General features: G+C 37.2%; 1 protein-coding gene across 8 annotated transcripts in view; it reads left to right on the top strand.

Annotated features, from left to right (window-relative positions):
- The window catches only part of PTPN13 (protein tyrosine phosphatase non-receptor type 13), a 224,132-nt gene that overhangs the window by 56,305 nt on the left and 143,083 nt on the right, over positions 1-24,744 (top strand). For all 8 annotated transcript variants that reach the window (XM_060114277.1, XM_060114281.1, XM_060114278.1 and 5 more), the window contains exon 2: positions 3,655-3,774. In XM_060114277.1, coding sequence (XP_059970260.1) covers positions 3,660-3,774 — 115 coding nt within the window. In that variant the 5' untranslated portion in view covers positions 3,655-3,659. The remainder of the gene's footprint in view (positions 1-3,654; positions 3,775-24,744) is intronic.

Genomic DNA, 24,744 nt, shown 5'->3' on the forward strand with positions numbered 1-24,744 from the left:
TCTGGTTAGTACTGTGGGAACCTCAGGTGGTACTCTGGGGAGAATTTTTTTAACAGCCTTATTGAGATATACTTGACATACCATAAAATGTACCCTTTTAAAATATACCTTTAGGGGCTTCCCTGGTGGCACAGTGGTAGAGAGTCCGCCTGCCGATGCAGGGGATACAGGTTCATGCCCCGGTCCAGGAAGATCCCACATGCTGCGGAGCGGCTGGGCCCGTGAGCCATGGCCGTGGAGCCTGTGCATCCGGAGCCTGTGCTCCGCAACGGGAGAGGCCACAACAGTGAGAGGCCCACGTACCGAAAAAAAAATATATATATATATATACCTTTAGAGCAGGGGTCCCCAACCCCTGGCCACGGTAGTGGTCCGTGGCCTGTTAGGAACTGGGCCGCACAGCAGGAGGTGAGCTGCTGGGCGAGCGAGTGAAGCTCCATCTGTATTTCCAGCCGCTCCCCATCGCTCTCATTACCGCCTGAGATCCGCCTCCTGTCACATCAGTGGCAGCAGTTAGATTCTCATAGGAGCGCAAACCCTACTGTGATACAGATGATCATTAGCAGAGAGGTTTGACTGCACAGAGACCATAATAAATCAATCGCTTGCAAACTCATATCAAAACCCTATCAGTGAGTGGCAAGTGACAATTAAGCCGCATCTTACAGAGTAGACTGGACATAAGCAACACACTTCGGGTGTCACTGTCTCCCATCAGACCCCAGATGGGACCATCTAGTTGCAGGAAAACAAACTCAGGGCTCCCACTGATTCTGCGTTATGGTGAGTTGTATAATCATTTCATTATTTATTACAGTATATTAATAGAGATAAAGTGCACAATAAATGTAATGCGCTTGAATCGTCCCGAACCACCCCCACCCCCAACCCCCGGTCTGTGGAAAAACTGTCTTCCACAAAACTGGTCCCTGGTGCCAAAAAGGTTGGGGACCACTGCTTTAGAGTTCTGCTACCATCACCACAATCTAAATTTGGGGACATTTTCACCTTCTGGGTAGGATTTCATTAACTCGAGGCTGTGTGGCCCTGCCCCTTGTCCACCTTACCCTCTGCCCCCGCCCAACCAATGGAAGAGTAGCTAGCTCCCTATACAGCATGCTTCCTCACTGCAACTCCGTTTGCCCTCTCCTCCCTTTGGCTGCTGCCTCAGAGTGATGGTCAAAGACTTTAGATCCCTAAAGTATCAGACATGAGTCTGTGGTGTCCTCCCTAAATTCCAGGGAACATATACCAAGCACTCTAAGGCACCTTCCCACACCCCTCCTGCTTTGGAGGAGACATGAAAATCAGTACAACTCTCTTCAAAGAAATTCTCCTTATGCAGTTTTCTCCCTACTCTTTATACCCTGTGTGTAGGCTTTAGAGCTGTCTAACCGGTTCTCATCTCATTCATATTACTTCGGAAATTTGCTACTGAGTAGTCTTTCTCACAAGTCACTTTGGTATCTGATTGCTAATAGTATCTTCTGTTAAAACTTCCAATTTAACATAGTGTTTTGTGTAGAAGATTACTCAGATATCTTTCAGAAAGGAATGAAGCTTCTTTTTTTAAATTTAATAACTGGGCTATTACAGTGTTATCATAAAATAAGGTACATGAGAAACTTAGAGAGTTGGCGGGGGAGCGGTCTGAATAATAATCTCTTCTTGTACAAGCTTTGGCTTTTTCAAAGCAATATCTTATATCTTCCCTTTTAACTACCACGTTCTGCATTTAAGTAGACACCCCTCAAGGCAGACTCTAAGAATAAAATACTATAGTAAACATTTGAAAAGGAAAGTAACAGGACAAGGCTGGCCTCATTTGTAGAGCTGCAGTTGCTTTTTTTTTCCATCTGCGTTAAAGTACCATAAATGTAAATTAAAAGAAAATATTAGCCTTTCTTTTAATTAAATATTGTTAGCTGACTAAACAAAGTCGACTTTTATCTGAAAGAGATGTTTTTATAGGTTAATTTTAAAATTTAATGAAGGATATAATTACAGAAAATAAGTATTTAACATTTTCTTCCCCTTCTAGTTTCTTTTCCAAACCCACTGCTTCTGCGTATCAATAGATATACATTATTCTTAAATTAGTTTGGTTAGTGTAAAAATCTTAGTAATCACTACAAAGAGCAATTTTCTTTTCAAGGAAGGTCAATTTAGGAAAATTTATATAGGAGGATTTTGACTAGCTGCATTTCCCTCTTCCAAAATGTAAACAGGATTATTGAGCCCCATAGAAAATCTTAAATTTTATCAATATATCACCTACTTAATTGAATGCTTTAAAAAAAAAAGCTGACTCTACAGAAATGTCACCACAGAGGCACCTTTCTGACTTTTTATTTTTTATTAATATTATTTTTTTTAATTTATTTATTTATTTATTTTTGGCTGCGTTGGATCTTTGTTGTTGCACGCGGGCTTTCTCTAGTTGTGGGGGGGCTACTCTTCGTTGTGGTGCGCAGGCTTATCATTGCAGTGCCTTCACTTGTTGTGGAGCATGAGCCCTAGGGCGTGTAGGATTCATTAGTTGTGGCACATGGGCTCAGTAGTTGTGGCTCGCGGGCTTAGTTGCTCCGCGGCATGTGGGATCTTCCTGGACCAGGGCTCGAACCCATGTCCCCCGCATTGGCAGATGGATTCTTAACCACTGCACCACCAGGGAAGTACCCTGACTTTTTATTAATTCAACTTCAATAACGTCTTAGATTATAAAACATGTTTACATGCATAACTTCTTTCTTTGTCATAGCCACCTCAAAATGGCATTATTGTTACAATTATTATTATATTATATTATATTATATTATATTATTTATATTTATTTAATATATTTAATATATTTATATTTATTTATAAATATTTATATTTATATTATAATATATTTATATTATATTATATTATTATATTATATATTATTATATTATATATAATTATATTATTATATTATATAAATATATTATATATTATATTATATATATTATATAATAATTATATTATTATATTATTATACATTATTATTACAATTATTATTATCCTATGTCACAGATGGGAAATTGAAGTTTAGAGATAAAAATGACTTTCCCGGGGCAAATGGTAAGTTGGCAGCAAAGCTGGGTCTAGAAATAGTTAATTTCATTCAGTGCAAAATTTATAGTTATAGTGTATATATTAGAAATGTAGAAATGAATTAGTGAATGGAAAAAATGTGTTCCATCTTATTCCCAACTTCTTCCACCATGGCTGTAGGGTCTCCTCTCTATTCTTTTTACCTAGGATGAATAGAATGAAACCTGGTACTTCAGTCTGGCTGCTTTGATTTAATTACGTGCACTTTGGTGTCTCTGGTACCCTGAGGTCTCTGTCTTCTCCCATGAAATAGTCACCACCACTATGGCTATTCTCCAATTCTATCTCTGAAGTTGACCCTATTGGGCTAGGGCAAGTGGTTGTTTTGAGAGTTCTTTAACTCCTTTACCCTCTGTGACTTTAAGCTGTAGGACTATATTATATTTACATTGAAGACCATATTGAGAACTCAGGTGGACAGGGACCTCATAGTCTCATTACTGATGCAGAACTTTCACTACTGCAAGTGCACTGAAGTTGCTGATGTGTAGACCATCTGTTACCCTTGTTTCCTAGGTAATATGCATGTGACACTAGCTGAGGCCCTGGAAGTTCGGGGTGGACCACTGCAGGAGGAAGAGATATGGGCTGTATTAAATCAAAGTGCCGAAAGTCTCCAAGAATTATTCAGAAAAGGTAAGGCCTTTTGCGTGTGTGTGGGGAGGTGGGGGTAGCTGAAAAGCCGCTAGGGTGGCAGACTATAGAAAGGAATGCTTTCTCTTATCTCTCTTAGGGCTGAAAAAGCTCTGATCTTGTCTGCCTTCATTGGAACATCTTCTGTGTGTCTGATATTGTGCTAGGCACTGAAAATATAATGGTGATCAAAAGCAAAAACGTTCCCTGTCTTTCTGGAGCTTACAGTCCAGCGTGGAAGATAGCTATTAATAAAATATTTATGTAAACAAATGTAAAAAATGCAATCATGACAAGGGCTACCAGGGAGGGGAATCAGTTGACTCTGTGAGAACCCATAGTAGGAGGATTAGATCTGGTGAAGAGGATGGAAAAGAAGTCTTCCCTGTATAAGTCTCCCCTGAGCTAAGACCTGAGAAAGAAGAGAAGTTAACCAGGTAAGAGGGAGGGAAAAACATTCCTGGCAGAGAGAATTATGTGCACATCCCTGGGATAATGCAAACTGAATAACTAGTTTGATGCTTCCCTGCAAAAGCAGTTACCTGGTCCAAATGGTTGTGTAGCATTTTGGAGCTAGAAAAGTTAGAGAATCAGTCACCCTTTGGTTGTCTAAAAACATTTACTATCATGCTGAAAAGCTCCACATGAAGATGGTGTTTGCTATTCACACCACATGTCCAACACCTATTTAGCGTAGTAAAGAAACCACGCTTCATCTAAAGGAAGAATTAAACTTTAAAATTGATTTGAATTAATTAATCAAGCACAATAAGCATGACAGAAATAGGGGAGGATTTGAGGGTAGTAAGAGTTCTCAAAGTGGGTCCCTTGGGCTTCCCTGGTGGCGCAGTGGTTGAGAGTCCGCCTGCCGATGCAGGAGACGCGGGTTCGTGCCCCGGTCTGGGAAGATCCCACATGCTGTGCCCCAGTCTGGGAAGATCCCACGTGCCGCGGAGTGGCTGGGCCCGTGAGCCATGGCCACTGAGCCTGCGCGTCCGGAGCCTGTGGTCCGCAACAGGAGAGGCCACAACAGTGAGAGGCCCACGTACCACAAAAAAAAAAAAAAAAAAAAAGTGGGTTCCTGGATGAGTAGCGCCAGTATCACCTAATACCTTGTTAGAAATGCAAACACTTAGGCCCACCCTAGACCCACTGAATAAGAAACCCTAGGGGTAGAGCAGCAATTTGTGTTTTAGCAAGTCTTTAAGGATATTCTGATGCATTTTAAAGTTTGAGAACCATTATACAATTGAGTTGCTAAGACCAGGAGCCATGGGAACCTTTTGGAAGGTGTAGAGGTGACCCCTGATTAAGGAAAGTCTAGAGCACAGGGGAGGAGTGGGGACAGATGGGAGGGTTTTGGTATTGCTTCTGTTTTCTAATCCAGAGGGAGAAACCTAGATTTTTGAAGATCTTTGATTAGAGTTAGGATTAATTTAAAGAAAACTTACTCCTTTTATCTAATGCCACTTACCTAAAATCTAGTTATTTTAAGTAGACCTTGTTGTTTTGTTTGCTTCATTTGAATTTTTCAGAGAAGTTTCAGAAAGTATAGGCACTCTGGAGTACAGAGCAGGTAACCATGCTGCAGAGGTGTTGTTGAAGGAAGGATATGTTGGTGGCATTATTACTCAGTTAATTAACAACAGTCAATATTTAAAAAGCATCTCCTTCTTGTGAGGTGTTGTGTGGAAGATGCCAGTAAGTAGAAGGTGTCACAGTTGCTTGCCCTTAAGGAATACACTCAGATCAGTCAGATGCATATGAAAAGTGTACTACTTCAAAACAGTGCCAGGTGTGTGAGAGAAACAGTAAGTGCTAGGGATGTTCAGAGGAGGGAGAGATAATACCTTTTTTCATTATGCTAATAGCGAGATCACTGCCCTGGCCATGACTCATAGAATATAAAGCGTTTCACACCTTGTGAGTACCTAAGTGTTTTCCTTCTTTCAAATTTTGTAATGTTAGCAGAGATCGAGTGTCTGAATGTTAAGTCCTTGTCTTTGAGATGGAATTATTGCATAGCATATTGGCACATTACAATAGAGATTTCCTGGATGTGTTCATAAAATTAATTGCGAGGCAGCTATATCTTAAACACTGTCCAGTGGGAGCTGGTTACCATAGGCCTTCAGTCCAGTTCACAGCCTAACATCAGTAATATAGAGAAATTGAATTTGGCTTCTTTGGCAGTCGAAATTACCAACTATCATGATTGCCAATTGGAAATTTCTATTTATTTGGAGGAAACTCAGGCTTATTTTATTTAGTTTACCTAAAATCTATCGTTTTTCATTCCTTTTATTTGATAGCACAATGTCTTTTTGCCGCAAGTTCTTCTCCTGACTATTTTAACAAACTGAAATAAAATAACTATTTTGTTTGCTTATTTTGTGGATGAATGGTGTTGGACTTGGTTCTCTAGTACATACCCTTATGAATAACACTAGGAGTGTTATGGGGAAAAAAGCAGGTAAAATACAGTGATTTTCTTTGTCTTTCTGTGTCTGTTACAAAAATCTTTTAGTTCTTATGGATGTTTTTTTTTTCCCTTATCTTCTTGAACTTGTATGTTGTTCCTGTGTCTTTTTCAGTGCAAATTGACATTCCTATAAATAGAAGGGTGGAAGTAAGCATTTCTACTAGGGGATTATTGAGCACAGATCAAGAAAATTATCTATTTTTTCATCTTTTTGAGGTTCCTAGTAATTTAAGTCCTTTTTAAAGACAAAATTGTTGTGGTTAGTATTCATAGAATAATGATACCTAAGCATGACCTTGTTGAAAGACATCATTTTCAAATGAATTTCTCTTCAGAGAAGAAGAAAAGTAAAAGTTTAAAAAAATATATGATTCCAAACATTTAGATGATGGTGATGATGATATGTTTTTCTCCTTTTGGTATAAGTTCCTTAGTGTTACTGTCTTGTGAATATTAAAACGTGATTGGTGTGATTACTTTTTAGAATTTTTGAGATTTTTGTCGTGGCCTTGCACAGGGTTTAGTTTTGTAATATTCTGTGGGAATTTGAAAAGAATGTGGTTTTTTTTCTATTTCTAAGGTATAACTTAAGCTTGTTAATGTTTGTGCTTTTAATTTTTTTTCTCTATCCTTATTACTTTGTATACTTGCTCTGTCAGATTCTTAGGGATAGTTTAAATTTTTTACTGTAATGAAGTCTTTGTCTGTCTTCTTACTACTGTCATGTGTTTGAGCTATTTTATGATACATTTAATGGCTAATGACTAATTTAAATGGACTGGATCTTCTGTTATTATAAAGTAAGGCCTTCCCTTAAATTCTGTCCCTCTGCTCTTAATATTGCCACCTCTGCTTCCTTGCCATTTACCTAGTATATTTTTTATCCTTCCTTACTTTTCACATCATCTGTATTGTAATTTAGATATCTCTTTTAAATAGTAGATAGCGGGATTTTACTTTTTTGCCTCACTAAGGAGATGGCTATTCTTTAATTAGGAAATTAAACGTGGCCATTGAAATAAAAGTTCTGGAGGAATTTCATTAAGGGTCCTCTCGTATCATGACTTCTAACTATATGTTTCTCAGTCCCTCTTATTAACTGATTGGGAAAGCGAAGCTGATGTCCAAAAATGTATACACACTTAAGATTTTAGCTTTTACATCGTGGATGAACTCATGCAGGGGCTCAGTGGTCCTGGATAATAAAAAAACAATGCTATTCTCACGTGCATTCTGGATAATCTTTAGAAATGAAATTATTGCTGCCTTGGAAAATTTAGCTTACAGTTATATTAGTTGCCCAAAACAGTGATTTCTTTTTTTAAGTTATGAAACTGTTGCTCTTGGCAGAAAACAGGTCTTTTGACTCTGTGGGATTTTAAGGTATTAGAATGGTTGATTGGTTGTTGCTAAAATTGCCCCTTCATAACTAATCAGAGGAAAAGACCCAATCTTCCTTACTTAGGTAAGGATATAAATCCCATAAAAATCCCTTTATGTATACTCATTTCTGATTCCCTGCTTAATAAATAAAATAATATTTAATGAAATTAGTAAATTAAACAGTTAAAAAATAATAGAATAAAGCATTTTGATAAATAGAAGTGCTAAAAACAATCAAGATTCATTGTCAAAATAAAAACATTCAAAGAGTTACTAGCAAGTGTCCTTGGAAAATTGAGAAGACGTTGCATTTCTTAATGTTTTTGGAAAACAGATTTGTATAAGGTTGCAGAGAGCAGGGCATATGGAATCTGTATTTTATTATAAACATGCATGAGTGAAAACAACAAATTACTACCGATAGCTGGGTAAATATCAAATAAACTTCTCTGCTCTTCCCTCCTTGAAAAGTGTTTAAAAATTAGAATTTGTAGGTACCTGTTTAAAAAAACAATCTTACTAGAGAATGAATGATCTATTATTTTATCAGCAAAATTAAGTGAAAGAGTAAGTTCTTTTTTTGTTTTATAGAATTGCTTTCATTGAATAAATACCTTCAGGGAAATTCCCTTGCTACTGAAAGGAAAAAATATATAAGAAATATATAACCTCAGAACCCCACACACGTATATGTTTTCATTTATGGAATCAAACTCCTCGAGCTGGAAAGATCTTAATCCGTTTCACCGAACTAATCATTTTTAGAGATAAGGAAACAAGGCCCAACTTAAGTGACTTATAAGAATTAATGTTAGCAGAGTAGAAATAATATAACTATTATAAAGTCATGAGCAGTACCTTTTTAGAGCTATAGAATCACTTTATATATACAGGACAATAAAGTTTTAAAATCGATTGCTCTCCTATGAGCATAGCAACAAGATGTTTAAAAAACCAGTATCAGGTGACAAAAGTGACATTGCTTCAGATTCTACACATATTAAGAGTAATAAGGGAAAATTGTGAACAAAGTTCTTGAAAAAATTCAACCATTTACATGGACACTTTAAAAGACACAAACTACCAAAGCTCATTCAGGAAAAAGTAGACTACCTAAATTGCCCTATATCTACTAAGATGATTGAATATATATTTTTTAATGTGCCACAAAGAAAACTTCAGGCCCATATTGCTTCACTAGGGAATTCTGAAATTTTAAGGAAGAAATAATACCAATACTATACCAAACATCTGAAGAAAATTGAAGAGGAGGAAATACTTCCCAACTCTTTCTGTGAAGCTAGAATTACTGTAATATTAAAACCAGACAAAGACACTAGAGAAGATAAAATAATATACTTTATGCACATAGATGCAAAAATTCTTAACAAAATTTTTAAAAATCGAGTCTAACAGTATATAAAAATTATAATGCATCATGATCAAGTAGACCTCAGGAATACAAGATTGGTTTAACATTCAGAAATCAATCATTATAATTCACCATATTTACATGATTTGCAAATATTTTTCTCCCAACCTGTGACTTCTCCTTTCATTCTCCTAATAATGTGTTAAGAGCAGTAGATGTTTTAAACTCTGATGGAGACTACTTTATCATTTTTTCTTTTATGAATCATGCATTCAATATCATATCTAAGAAATCTTTGTAGCTCAGGGTTACAATGATTGTCTCCTATGCTTTCTTCTAGAACTTTTACACGTTTAAGGAATCAAATTTTTTTTCTGAATCTACTGAAATGAACATATGGTTTGGCTTCTTTAGTATGTAATAAAGAAATAAAGAAGTAAAAGCAAAAATAAACAAATGGGGCCTAGTCAAATAATTATAAGCTTTTGCACAGCAAAGGAAACCATAAACAAAATGAAAAGACAACCTACAGACTGAGAGAAAATATTTGCAAAAGATGTGACCAACAAGGGCTTAATTTCCAAAATATACAAACAGCTTATACAGCTCAATATCAAAAAAAAGACAACCCAATCAAAAAATGGGCAGAAGACCTAAATAGACATTTCTCCAGAGAAGACATACAGATAGCCAATAGACACATGAGAAGATGCTCAACATTGCTAATTATTAGAGAAATGCAAATCAAAACTACAGTGAGGTACCACCTCACACCGGTCAGAATGACCATCGTCAAAAACTCTATAAATAACAAATTCTGGAAAGGTTGTGGAGAGCAGGGAACCCTCTACACTGTTGGTGGGAATGTAAATTGGTACAGTCACTATGGAAAACAGTATGGAGGTTCCTTAAAAAACTAAAAAGAGAGTTGTCATATGATCCAGCAATCCTACTCCTAAGCATATGTCTGGAGAAAACTCTAATTCAGAAAGATACATGCACTCCAATGTTCGTTGCAGCATTATTTACAATAGCCAAGACATGGAAGCAACCTAAATGTCCTTGGACAGAGTAATGGGTAAAGAAGATGTGGTACATATAAACAATGGAATATTACTCAGCTATAAAAAAGAATGAAATAATGCCATTTGCAGCTACATGGATGGACCTAGAGATTATCATACTAAATGAAGTAAGTCAGAAAGAGAAAGACAAATACTATATGATATCACTTATATGTGGAATCTAAAATATGACACAAACCTATCTACAAAACAGAACAGACTCACAGACATAGAGAACAGACTTGTAGTTGCCAAAAGGGAGGGTTGGATGGGGAGTTTGGGACTAGCAGATGCCAACTATTATATATAGGCTGGATAAACAAGGTCCTACTGTATAGCACAGGGAACTGTCTTGTAATAAACCATATATATATGGTATGTGGTACCCCAGAACCTAACATAACATTATAAATCAACTATACTTCATTAAAAAATAAATAAAATAAAATACAGTAAATTTAAAATTCAGTTCCTCACTTATCTTAGCCACATTTCAAGTTCTTTCTTAAAAGCCATATGTGGCTAGTGGCTACTAAAATGTTCAGTTAGAATTTACTGCCCTCCTAAACTGTGGTTCAAGAAAAATATCAGTTTTGGATGAAAAATACATTTTCAGTGTATTTACCATCAACAAACCCTTATTGAGGAAATTACTAAAAGATGTATTTCTGGAAGAAGGAAATTTAGCTCAGAAGGAAGAAGAAACCTTCAAAAAGGAATGAAAGCAAAAGAAATAGTCAACTTGATGGTAAATCTAAATAAGCATTGGCTGTATAAAATATCGATAATGATGTCAAATTTAAAATTATAAATAATAAGACTTAGACTGGGATAGATGACAGGAGTAAAACAGCTTAAGGGTTTGATTCTATTCATGAGAATGGTAGGTTTCTTGACTTTAGAATTTGCATAGTCAAATATCCTTAAAGTTTGTAATAGTAATCACAAAACAAAAAGAGAGAAAATGTAAAACTTCCAATCTGGTGGAACCAAAGGAGAGTTAGTAACTCAATGCATGAAAAAGGAGACAAAGCACTGAACTTCAAATTGACTTACTGGTTGTTTTGTTTTGTTTTGTTTTAAGCCTTTATAAGAAATATGGAAAGTTTTTGTGGATTAAAAGCTTTTGAGTAAATCTTTGTATAGTCTATGCAGCTTTTAAAGACCAAATCCTAACTAGTCTGTTTATATTACATTCCTAATTATTTACAATAGTAATTTTCTTGATTAACAGGGTGTATTAGTTGTCTTTGACATGCTACATCTTGCCCTGCCTACATAAGGCCAGAATTAACAGGTCCTTCAAGTTAAATGTGTTTGAACCAGGTAAAGTTACCCCATTTGTTCCCTGGAAACAAACTATGAAACATGAAATTAATTTAATATCTGACATTCTTAGAATGAATAATGTGCGTTGTTTAACAAATGTATGAAGCACTTGTAGTAAACCACCCTTCCCCTACAACTATTGTCAGTATACCATGTTTTGATTTGAAATTCTTTTGGCTCTAGATGTGACAAATAGGCCATTTTATAAATTTAAAGAGTCATACGTTTAGAGAGGAAAATAGCTACAGGCCATGCTCTCTAGCCCCATCTTTGCTGACAGATGTAACTTTACTGTATTTATTGTTTTAATTTAATACTTACAGGAATTGTTTTAAATGAGGTATAATATATATAGTAAAGAGCATTATTAATTGTACTGCCTGATAGATAAATTTTATAAATGTGTACACTCATATAATCACTGCCTAGATCATTTCTAACACCCGGGAAGGCTTCTCTCCTGCTTCCTCCTAATCAATTCTTGGTTACCAAGAATAATCATTATAAGATATCACATAAATAAGTTTTTAAACAATCTTTAAGCATCATATAAATAGAATCATACAATGTGAACTCTTTTATGTCTGACTTCTTTTATTCAACATTCTGACCGAGATTTTTCCATATTATGTAACTAAGCTTTTTAAAGAAAACGTTTTGCAATTCTCATGTTTCTTTTCTCAAATATAGAAATTAGAAGGGGGCTTTATGCTTTGTATCATTTAGTAACAGGTTAAGATTTTTCTTGGGGTGATGTGTGTCAGTCATGGTTAACATTTTTACAAGAAATATATCATTATATTTCTTTGTGAAAAATAGTTTACCATTCAAATAAGCCCTCTCCCTCCTTTTCCCTTTGAGAAACAAAATTTCTTTAAAATGTAAAATAGGAGGATGGTAGTCTGAAGAGCAGCAGAGAATAGCATTAGTGAGCACAAAAATGTTTTTCATAAGCAGCTACAGATCATGGTTATGTGGAAGCATGTCATCATAAATCAAGCCAGTTTCCTTCTGGAATACTATTTCCTTCCTCTGCAAACTGAAAATATATACTAATCTTCATTGACCTTTTCATCTAGTTCCTCAAAAATGAAATAAATGACAGTCACCCTTGATATTATTGGTTTTTCAGTCTTTGTATGAATTCCAGGTCCTTCAAAGTGAAGAGAAGTTGGTGAGTTCACTTTTAAAAATTTTGTTTTCTTTTTTTCCCCAGCTTTATGCAGGTAGCAAGGGTGGAAGAAGATCTCCTTTAACCTGAAACTTTGTCTGTATTGGGGCGGGGGGAAACCCCAAACCCGCTGCTTTATAAAGGGCCTTTACTATAAAAGTTATTTCTATTGCTAATTACCTCAGTTATAATTTATTTTGTCTGGCAAAATATAATGTGGCAGTTGTGTGATCTACAGGGCCTGTCATGAAGTTGTTAGGTGGCAACAGAAACGCCAGTGCTTTCAGAAGCTTAACACTTGGTTCCAAGCTTGCTTAGACAAAATTGTTAAACTAGCAATAAAATCAAGCTTTTAAATAGACTTTACTATTCAAGATTAACATTTTTGCAACTGCTTGAATGGAATACTCAAATAAGATATGATTTGTGTATTTTAAGAAAGAAACCACCTTCAAGCAAATTTGTTTATTGGAAGTCTACAGCCTAAAATATGATAGACGTAAGAAACAGTTTTGCTCTCAAAGTTTAGGCCCTCCTTGGGGAAATTAAAAATGGGTATTAATCCCAAGATGTTTTCCACATACTGGTTGTATGCTTAATACCACATTGACATATCAGGGTAGAAGAGATCAAAGGTGCTCACCTCAAGGTTTGAAGAGATACAATGTAGATATTCATTGGATTTAAGAAAGTGTCGGAAAAGAAGCAAAGTGCATTGGAAGTTCATTTGCAGTTTGCTTTCCTTTGGGAACAAGATAGAAAAAAAAAGCCAAATAAAGATAATTTTATCAGCTGCATAAGGGAGTTCATTTCTAAATGCACAGTCAATGACATCCTCAGTTTGGTGCCATTTAATCAGCTTCCCTCTTATAGAGAAGAGCTGTTTAGGTCTCCCTTCTAGTCTAAAATTATTTCTGGTAGTCATTCTGCCTTTCTAATACAAAATGACTTTATTATAATTTGATAAAATAGTTTCTTGTAACACTTTCTGGCTTACCATATCTCTTATTAAATGCCTCATTCATGGCTTCATAAAGTGAAAAAAAATTTTAAGCTTTAAGGAAGGATTTAAAGCCATACATATTCCATCTCATGATATCCTTAGTATTAGTTAGTTGACATAGAGCTGGAGCAAGTACAAGGTCAAGATGCAACTTAATTGAGCTATGATACTATTTTATCGCCCCTGATAAGGGCATTGGTTCCTGTTTGTGTGTTGGGTAGATTGGTGTGCCCATATGAATCCCCAGGAAGCTTTTTTTTAATATACAATTTGATAAGTCTTTTAAAAATTAATTAATTAGTTAATTAATTAATTTGGCTGTGCTGGGTCTTCATTGCTGCACTTTGTTGTGGTGTGAGGGCTTCTCATTGTGGTGGCTTCTCTTGTTGCGGAGCATGGGCTCTAGGCATGGCCTTCAGTAGTTGCAGCACGCGGGCTCAGTAGTTGCGGCACATGGGCTTAGTTGCCCCGTGGCATGTGGGATCTTCCCAGACCAGAGATCAAGCCCGTGTCCCCTGCATTGGCAGGCGGATTCTTAACCACTGAACCACCAGAGAAGTCCCCCAGGAAGCTTTTAGAAAATACTGTATAGAATCCTGTGCCCTGTCTCCAGAATTCACACAGATATCCTGTCAGTTAAGAGACAGGAGGACTCTGCTTTCTCAATTACCCCTAAGCCCTCAAAATCAGATACTTTGTAAATAAGTTTGTTTTAGTATTCCTGTTAAAAAAGCTGACACTTCCCTTGAATCATACTTGAAAATGTAATTACAAGTAATAAAGATTGGTGAATAAAATGAAGATCCAGAATATTCCCTCAGTGAATAATTTAGAGTTCCTGGTGTTCGAAAGTTGAAAGAAAACTTTTTCTTCATAATAGAGATTCAAAATAAAATTTTTTTGTGACCAGCAGAATGTAAATTGATAAGTTATTGTCGTAGATCAGGGCAGAGGACACCTTTAAAAGGTGTGGACTGGTGGTCTAGAGTTAGCATTGTAAACAAATTCATTTTTTTCAAGTATTGCAATTACCTTATCATAATGGTGTTGTACTTGATCTTTAGGAAATTCATATTTCCTATTCTTAAACCACTTATATTCTAGAAGAAATGTGTGAAAACAGAGTTACAGAAGCATTTTGTTCAGTATTTTGTCATATAATTTTGAGGTGTGCAGTTTTTATTGATGTGGGTAAAGAACATTGGTGGGAAAGGTGAACACTAAAGAAAAATCAGAGAGGAGGAACTTAATATGCTAAGGGAACAAAGTGGGCAGTTTTTTCAGAATATGATAAGAACGGAAGGAAGAAATATTTCTACAACTGTTTCTATAATGCTGATCAGGTGGCCAAGGAGGTTTGCTGAAAAGGAGGGCAGGGCTTCCCTGGTGGCGCAGTGGTTGGGAGTCCGCCTGCCGATGCAGGGGATACGGGTTCGTGCCCCGGTCTGGGAGGATCCCACGTGCCACGGAGAGGCTGGGCCCGTGAGCCATGGCCGCTGGGCCTGTGCGTCCGGAGTCTGTGCTCCGCAGTGGGGGAGGCCACAACAGTGAGAGGCCCGCGTACAGCAAAAAAAAAAAAAAAAAAAAAAAGGGCAAAGGCTAAGAGACCTGCTGCCTTCTATCCATATTGTCCAGGTATTTAAACCCTATTGCTTTTAATAATCATAACCAATTTAGTTTTACTAATATAGATTACATACATATATCACTTTTGTTAAACTCAGATCTCATTAGTGTTTTGTTATGAAGATGCATGGTTTGGAATTACCTCAAGAGTCTTGCAAGTACATAACAAAACAAAACTACTAAAAGCCTAATACGTAAGTCATACCAAGATTCCAGTGGTTGTGGTTTGGATAGGTGGCTTGCTTGTGTTTAGTGTTTAAAAAAAAGAAAAAGAAAAGAATGTGTGTGTTTGTGTGATTAAATGTCATCAGTAAGAGATAAAAATGTCTTTTCCTATTCTAGTGAAGAAAAGCTCATATATATCAATTTAGACTGACGAGTTTGCATAATTTTGTGTTATCAGAATGCTGTACATTCTATTACAAATAAAAATTTCTAAAATTGTGTGTTCTTACTATAGTTGATATGTGTACATTCAGATAATTTTTTATTAACATGAATCTAATAATTCATGTTATACCTGAAGATAATGACTAGGTACCGTAAAACCAATTTCACATGTGTAGTTAGTTACTCAGCAAGTACAAAGTTCCTTGCTTGTAAAATTTTAAACTGATTTTTCTAAATTTGGGATCTATGCTAACTAGAAATGCCATGCAATAAATAGAACACTTACAGAAGATATATTCCCCAAGGAATTAAAGAAAAAAACAGTATTTTAGGATACTTTGTATCTTAAATCATCTGTATTTCTAGTATGACTTTTAGGTAAGAAATGCCCCCCAAATCCCCAAAGATCTAAAATAGAGCAATTTGAGAAGTTTGTTATTCTGAAATAGTACTTGTTATGTATGGTATGTTCCTTGTCTTCCATTGTGGGGGAAGAAGCTAAATACGTGATTGAAGATGAACTAAGTAGAGACTTTTCTTAGATATACTGTCTGCATCTGGTATCTTCAGAGTTTTATTAAATAATAGTAGCTACTACTTTTGTATTGCATTTTCTGTGTGCGAGAAACAGTTCTAAGTGCTTTTTGCATTAATCCCCACAGCAGCCTTATCTATTCAGATGAGGAAATTGAGGCACAGAGAGGCCAAGTAACTTATTTAAGATCGTAATGTAAGCTACAAATGTCAAACCTAGGATCTGAACCCAGGGATTCTGGCTTTAGTCCTAACCATTACACCTTACTGCCTCTCTTATTAAATGAGACTATATACTAAATTAATGAAGTCAGATAATAAAAGGAATGATATGAAGCTGACAGTTTGTCTTATATATTTTTAAATCTCCTAGGTGAGTTTAGAGATTTGGATGCTTAGCAAAGTCTGAGACATACTATATCAGAACATAAGTTCTTGAGGACCAGAGGCTTATAGGAGTTTATTAAATGCTGTTGAATGATTGGCTACATCAAGAAAATTTACATGATGTAAAATGTCTTTGAAGAGATGATCATTATCAATTTATATTATACAGATGTCTTTTTTCATTAATGTTTTTATTTTTAGCTGCGTTGGGTATTCATTGCTACGTGTGGGCTTTCTCTGGTTGCTGCAAGCAGGGGCTACTTTTCGTTGTGGTGCGCGGGCTTCTCATTGTGGTGGCTTTTCTTGTTGCAGAGCACAGGCTCTAGGCACGCGGGCGTCAGTAGTTGCAGCACGCGGGCCCTAGAGCATGCAGGCTTCAGTAGTTGTAGCGCGTGGGCTCAGTAGTTGCGGTGTGCGGGCTTTAGGGCACACAGGCTTCAGTAGTTGCGGCACACGGGCTCAGTAGTTGTGGCTCACGGGCTCTAGAGTGCAGGCTCAGTAGTTGTGGTGCATGGGCTTAAGTTGCTCTGCGGCATGTGGGATCTTCCAGGACCAGGGATCGAACCCGTGTTCCCTGCACTGGCAGGCGGATTCTCAACTACTGCGCCACCAGGGAAGCCTCTGTCTATAGACTTTTTGATGATGGCCACTCTGACCGGTGTGAGTTGATACCTCGCTGTAGTTTTGATTTGCATTTCTCTGATAATTAGTGATGTTAAGCATCTTTTCATGTGCTTTTTGGCCATCTGTATGTTTTCTTTGGAGAAATGTCTATTTAGATCTTCTGACCATTTTTTTTTTTTTTTGATTGGGTTGTTTGTTTTTTTGACACAGATCTACATGAGCTGTTTGTATATTTTGGAGACTAATCCCTTGTTGCTTGCTTAATTTGCAGCTATTTACTCCCATTCTGTGGGCCATCTTTTCATTTTGTTTATGGTTTCCTTTGCTGTGCAGAAGCATTTAAGTTTAATTAGTTTAATTAGGTCCCATTTGTTTATTTTTATATTCATTACTGTAGGAGGTGGATCACAAAAATTATTGCTGTGATTTATGTCAAAAAGCCTATGTTTTCCTCTAAGCGTTTTACAGTAACTGGCCTTATATTTAGCTCTTTGATCCATTTGGAGTTTATTTTTGTGTGTGGTGTTAGAGAGTATACTAATTCCATTCTTTTACATGTAGCTTTCCAGTTTTCCCAGCACAACTTATTGAAGAGACTGTTTTTTCTCCATTATGTATTCTTGCCCCCTTTGTCATAGATTAATTGACAATGGGTACATGAGTTTATTTCTGGACTTTCTATCCTGTTCCATTGATCTATATTTCTACTTTTGCATCATCTGTATCATGATGTTTTGATTGCTGTAGCTTTGTAGTATAGTCTGAAGTCAGGGAGTCTGATTTCTCCAACTCTGTTTTTCTTTCTGAGGATTGCTTTGGCTATTTGGGGTCTTTGTGTTTCCATATAAATTTTAGAATTTTTTGTTCTAGTTGTGTGAAAAATGCCATTGGTAATTTGATAGGGATTGCATTGAATCTGTAGATTGCCTTAGATAGTATAGTCATTTTGACAATATTGGGTCTTCCAATACAAGAACATGGTATATCCTTGCATCTGTTGGTGTCATCTCCAATTTCTTTCATCAGCATTTTATAGTTTTCAGAGTAGAAGTCTTTTGTCTACATAGGTAGGTTTATTCCTCAGTATTTTATTCTTTTTGATGCGATGGTAAATGGGATTATTTCCTTAATTTCTCTTTCTGACCTTTTGTTATTAGTATGTAGGAATACAAGAGATTTTTGTGTATTAATTTTGTGTCCTGCAGCTTTACTGAATTTATTGATGAGCTCTAGTAGTTTTCTGGTAGCATCTTTAGGATTTTCTTTGTATAGTACCATGTCATCTGCAAATATTTGACAGTTTTACTTCCAATTTGTATTCCTTTTATTTCTTTCTTTTTAATTTATTTTAATTTATTTATTTTTGGTTATGTTGGGCCTTTGTTGCTGCATGCAGGCTTTCTCTAGTTGTGGCGAGCGGGGGCTACTGTTCGTTGCAGTGCACAGACTTCTCATTGCGATGGCTTCTCTTGTTGTGGAGCACGGGCTCTAAGCATGCGGGCTTCAGTAGTTGTGGCTCACAGGCTCTAGAGCGCAGGCTCAATAGTTATGGCACATGGGCTTAGTTGCTCCACAGCATGTGGGAGCTTCCTGGACCAAGGCTCAAACCTGTGTCCCCTGCATTGGTGGGCGGATTCTTAACCGCTACAACACCAGGCAAGTCCTCCTTTTATTTCTTTTCCTTCTCTGATTGCCATGGCAAGGACTTCCAAAACTGTGTTGAATAAAAGTGGTGACAGTGGACGTCCTTGCCTTGTTCCTGATCTTACAGGGAATGCTTTCAGCTTTTCACTGTTGAGAATGATGTTAGCTATGGGTTTGTCATATATGCCTTTTATTATGTTGAAGTAAGTTCCCTCTATTCCCACTTTCTGGAGACCTTTTATCATAAATTGGTGTTGAATTTTGTCAGAAGCTTTTTCTATATGTATTGAGATGATCATATGGTTTTTATTCTTCAGTTTGTTAATGTGGTGTATCACACTGATTTGCAGGTTTTGAAGAACCCTTGCATCTCTAAGATAAATCCTACTTGATCATGGTGTATGATCCTTTTAATGTATTGTTGGATTTGGTTTGCTAGTATTTTGTTGAGTATTTTTGCATCTATGTTCATCAGTGATATTGGCCTGTAATTTTCTTTTTTTGTGGTATCTTTGTCTGGTTTTGGTATCATGGTGATGGTGGCCTCATAGAATGGCCCTGGGAGTGTTCCTTTTCTGCAATTTTTGAGAGTTTGAGGAGAGGTGTTAGCTCTTCTCTAAATGTTTGATAGAATTCACCTGTGAAGCCATCCGGTCCTGGACTTTTGTTTGTTGGGAGTTTTTTAATTACAGTTTCAATTTCAGTACTTGTGATTGGTCTGTTCATATTTTCTATTTCTTCCTAGTCTGGTCTTAGAAGGTTGTATCTTTCTAAGAATTTGTTCATTTCTTCTTGGTTGTCCATTTTATTGGCATATAGTTGTTTGTAGCAGTCTCTTACGATCCTTTGTATTTCTGTGGTGTCCATTGTAACTTCTCCTTTTTCATTTCTAATTTTATTGATTTGAGTCCTCTCCTTTTTTTTCTTGGTGAGTTGCAGTGAACCTTAAACAGTTTATCACAAAGCTTTACTATCAAGAAAATGTTAAAATATAGGGGAAATATTCTAAACCATATTTTTTTCTGTTTGTACATTGTTACACCAGATGATTGATTTTCCACTGTGTGTGTATTTTTATGCACACATGAACTGAATTTTTGAGAGAATTCTGTATCATAGAATGACTTCATCAGATCCTTCAGAGTTTGAAACAGTGGCCTCTGCATAGATTTTTGCCAAGTACTATAATAGAACATATATGTGCTTAGATAGGCAAAGGGACTTTTCAGGTCAAAATGGTTTTGTTGTTGTTCTAAGTGTTTTAGATGATTTGCTGATACTTTCGATTGTTTTGCCTCATCATGTTTGTTATCCAGTTATGATCATTTCTCTAATTTTTATACTGTAACTGGAAGGCCAAGAAAATTAAATGAAGGGGACAATCTAAAGGAAATGGTAAGACCCCTCAGTGGGGGGGAAACATATAGGTATGGGGCTTAGTTTAAGGGAACATTGGAAAGAAACTCTTAAGATGTTTCTTTGCATATCAAATTTCTGCTTATTTATAACTTTGCCTCTAACTGCTTGAAATTTTGATTAAGCAACTTTCTCTGTGGAATGTTTGGAAAAGTCTTTAAATAGAATCATTTGAGTCCTGGAATCAGTTCACATCAGATTTACTTTTAAACAATAATAGCATTCTTGAGGACAGTCATCACACAACTAAAACATTATGGGACACCAAATTACAAGCTTCTGGAATTCCATTTTAAAATATTCTTTTGTTAGCATTCTTTGAAGGATTTTGAATACATTTGCTTTAAATTCCTTTCTTTTAGTTAGAGAAGGAGGGTGAATTAGACTGATTGTAGCCATGACTCTAAATTTCCTCACTTGAAGGTTTGCATGACCCTTTACAGTTATTGAAAAATATATTTTGTGGTTTGTTTTCTGAAGAATGGAGCACTTAAATGTGTGTGTGCTTTGGGAATTTGACAACAGTGTAGTTTGTTGTCACAGCTGCTTTAGCTTTATTACAAGACATTTAAAAATCACATTTGAAAACAATGAAAATATCTGTGTCATTTATTTGTATGTGTGTTTTTTAACAAGTAAAAATATGACCCACATTGGTAATTCTGTTTCTCACTGCTCTCTACCATTCCTGTGCTCCAAATTCTTGGAGTTTGTTCCTTGTACAGACTTAATAATTTCCTGACCATATGCCTTTGCTTTGGCTGTTTCTTCTCTTTGGAATCTCCCTCTTAACCATGGTCAAATCTTACTTGTCTTAAAGGACCACAAATATTGAAAAAACTTAATTCTCTCTTCATTGTAACTGAAGTAATTTCCTCTAAATTTCCTTTTGTATTGTCTTTTAAATACCTTATACTTTTTATCTTGTATTTATTTATGAATACATTTTATCTCCCCAATAAAACTATGGACCCTATGAACAAATGACTTGTAATTTTGAGAATATTATGTTTAAATATATACCCTTAAAATAAGGGTATACTTTAGATGTTCAGTAAAAACAAAGAAACAAAAACCCATTGTATAAAGCAAAAGTTGAAAGATACAGTTCTTGTCAGAGTATTAGTTTTGCTGATCTTCATTGTGCTAATAAGTGAGTAAACCTCTTAATTTCAAGGTGATAAGCAATTATAGATTACTTTCACCTTCAACAGTTTCTGTTCTGTGCTACCCTGTCAAGGAGAGGGTAGGGTCAGTCTGTTGCCTGGGACGAGGAGGAGGAGTGCAGCAAGCTCTTTTCAGGTCTGAGTGGATACCAGTACCAAGAATGACAGGACAAGACATAACATTTAGACTTCTGGATGGCATTCATGCTTCTGTGTTAGCTGTGATCCCTAATAATGTATAAATTCAAATGGTAACAGATATACCAGAAATCATAATTCTGTCCCCAAATAAGAATGACAGGAATTAGGCATGAGAGTTAGAATCCCATCCTCCTCTCTTAGGTTCAGCAAGCTGGAAGAAAAGACTGAGAAGGAGCAATTGGTCTTAAAGTTGGAGTACCCCACAGCACTGTCCAATGTCCTTGATTTCTTTTCTATCTTAACTCACTTTTTGGTCATCTCATCCAGTATAAGGCTTTCAGTACCATCTATTAGACCAGTAACTCCCCAATTCAGACCTTTCTCCCAAACTTGAGATCCAACTGCATATTTGACACCTCCATTTGAATATCTAACAGATATCTTAAACTTAATAGGTCCCAAAGTAAAGTTCTAATTACTACCACTATCTCCCAGCTCCTACCTCAGCAACCTATGCTAGTCTTACAGTCTTCTTACTCTCAGTTGATGACACTCCATCCTTACTGTTCCTGAGACCAAACCCTTGGAATCATCCTGATTCCCCTCTTTCTCTCACTCCACATCCAGTCTGTCAGGAAATTTTGTTGTCACTACCTCTAGATACACTTGCATTCCAACAGGTTCTCACTACCACTGTGGTTCCAGGCCATCATCATCTCATAACAGATATTAATTCATTGCCTTCTGAATTGGTCTCCTAGTGTTTGTTCTGTTTAGTTGCTAATTTGAAAAGAACTGATTACAGACTATTTTATTATGTCCATGACATGTGAAATCTCAATATTTTGAATAGCATCCTTTGGCAAAGAAAATATTCTTCTGCCTTGTTTGAGTTCTTCTCTGGCTGGATTCTGTGGTATTTGTAAATTTATTTATTTTATTTTTATTTTTGGCTGTGTTGGGTCTTCGTTGCTGCACACGGGCTTTCTCTAGTTGCGGCGAGTGGGGGCTACTCTTCGTTGCGGTGCGTAGGCTTCCCATTGCAGTGGCTTCTCTTGTTGCGGAGAACAGGCTCTAGGTGTACAGGCTTCAGTAGTTGTGGCTCGCAGGCTCTAGAGCACAGGCTCAGTAGTTGTGGTGCATGGGCTTAGTTGCTCCACAGCATGTGGGATCTTCCCGGACCAGGGCTTGATCCCGTGTCCCCTGCATTGGCAGGTGGATTCTTAACCACTGCACCACCAGGGAAGCCCCGATTCTGTGGTATTTGTGCATGAGATACCCAAGAAGAAGCTTTTAAAAGACGATGTGGGGGAGGATCTTCAAGATGGTGGAGGAGTAAGATGTGGAGATCACCTTCCTCCCCACAAATACATCAAAAGTATATCTGCATGTAGAACAACTCCTACAGAACATCTACTGAATGCTGGCAGAAAACCTCAGACTTCCCAAAAGGCAAGAAAATCCCTACGTACCTGGCTGTTAGGCTGACAGGGTCTTGGTGCTCCGGCTGGGTGTCAGGACTGAGCCTCAGAGGAAGGAGAGCTGAGTTCAGGACGTTGGACTACCAGAGACCTCCAGGCCCTATGTAATATCAGTCGGTGAGAGCTCTTCCAGAGATCTCCATCTCAACGCTAAGACCCAGCTCCACTCAACGACCAGCAAGCTCCAGCTCCAGCTCATGGGGCTGGACACCCCATGCCAAACAACTAGCAAGACAGGAACACAGGGCCTCCCTGGTGGCGCAAGTGGTTGAGAGTCCGCCTGCCGATGCAGGGGATGCGGGTTCGTGCCCCGGTCTGGGAGGATCCCATATGCCGCGGAGCGGCTGGGCCCGTGAGCCATGGCCGCTGAGCCTGCGCGTCCGGAGCCTGCGCGTCCGGAGCCTGTGCTCCGCGACGGGGGAGGCCACAACAGTGAGAGGCCCGCATACCGCAAAAAAAAAAAAAAAAAAAGACAGGAACACAACCCCATCCATTAGCACAGAGGCTGCCTAAAATCATAATAAAGTCACAGACACCCCAAAACACACCACTGGACGTCCTGCCCACCAGAAAGACAGGATCCAGCCTCACCCACCAGAACACAGGCACCAGTCCCCTCCAGCAGGATGCTTACACAACCCACTGAACCAACCTCACCCACTGGGGGAAGACACCAAAAACAACAGGACCTACAAACCTGCAGCCTGCAAAAAGGAGACCCCAGGCAAAGTAAGTTAAGCAAAATGAGAAGACAGAGAAATACACAGCAGATGAAGGAGCAAGGTAAAAACCCACCAGACCTAACAAATGAAGAGGAAATAGGCAGTCTACCTGAAAAAGAATTCAGGGTAATGACAGTAAAGATGATCCAAAATCTTGGAAAAAGAATGGAGAAAATACAAGAAATGTTTAACAAGGACCTAGAAGAGCTAAAGAGCAAACAAACAATGATGAACAACACAATAAATGAAATTAAAAATTCTCTAGAAGGAATCAGTAACAGAATAACTGAGGCAGAAGAATGGATAAGTGAGCTTGAAGATAAAATAGTGGAAATAACTACTGCACAGCAGAATAAAGAAAGAAGAATGAAAAGAATTGAGGGCAGTCTCAGAGACCTCTGGGGCAACAATAAACACACCAACATTCGAATTATTGGGGTCCCAGAAGAAGAAGAGAAAAAGAAAGGGACTGAGAAAATATTTGAAGAGATTAAGTTGAAAACTTCCCTAATATGGGAAAGGAAATAGTCAATCAAGTCCAGGAAGCACAGAGAGTCCCATGTAGGATAAATCCAAGGAGAAACACGCCAAGACACATATTAATCAAACTGTCAAAAATTAAATACGAAGAAAAAATATTAAAAGCAGCAAGGGAAAAGCAACAATAACATACAAGGGAATCCCCATAAGGTTAACAGCTGATCTTTCTGCAGAAACTCTGCAAGCCAGAAGGGAGTGGCAGGATATATTTAAAGTGATGAAAGGGAAAAACCTACAACCAAGATTACTCTACCCAGCAAGGATCTCATTCAGATTTGACAGAGAAATTAAAACGTTTACAGACAAGCAAAATCTAAGAGAATTCACCACCACCAAGCCAGCTTTACAACAAATGTAAAAGGAACTTCTCTAGGCAGGAAACACAAGAGAAGGAAAAGACCTACAAAAACAATCCTGAAACAATTATGAAAATGGTAATAGGAGCATACGTATTGATAATTACCTCAAATGTAAATGGATTAAATGCTCCAACCAAAT

The sequence above is a fragment of the Mesoplodon densirostris genome, chromosome 1 (genome assembly GCF_025265405.1).
Source record: "Mesoplodon densirostris isolate mMesDen1 chromosome 1, mMesDen1 primary haplotype, whole genome shotgun sequence".
NCBI classification, from domain to species: Eukaryota; Metazoa; Chordata; class Mammalia; order Artiodactyla; family Ziphiidae; genus Mesoplodon; species Mesoplodon densirostris.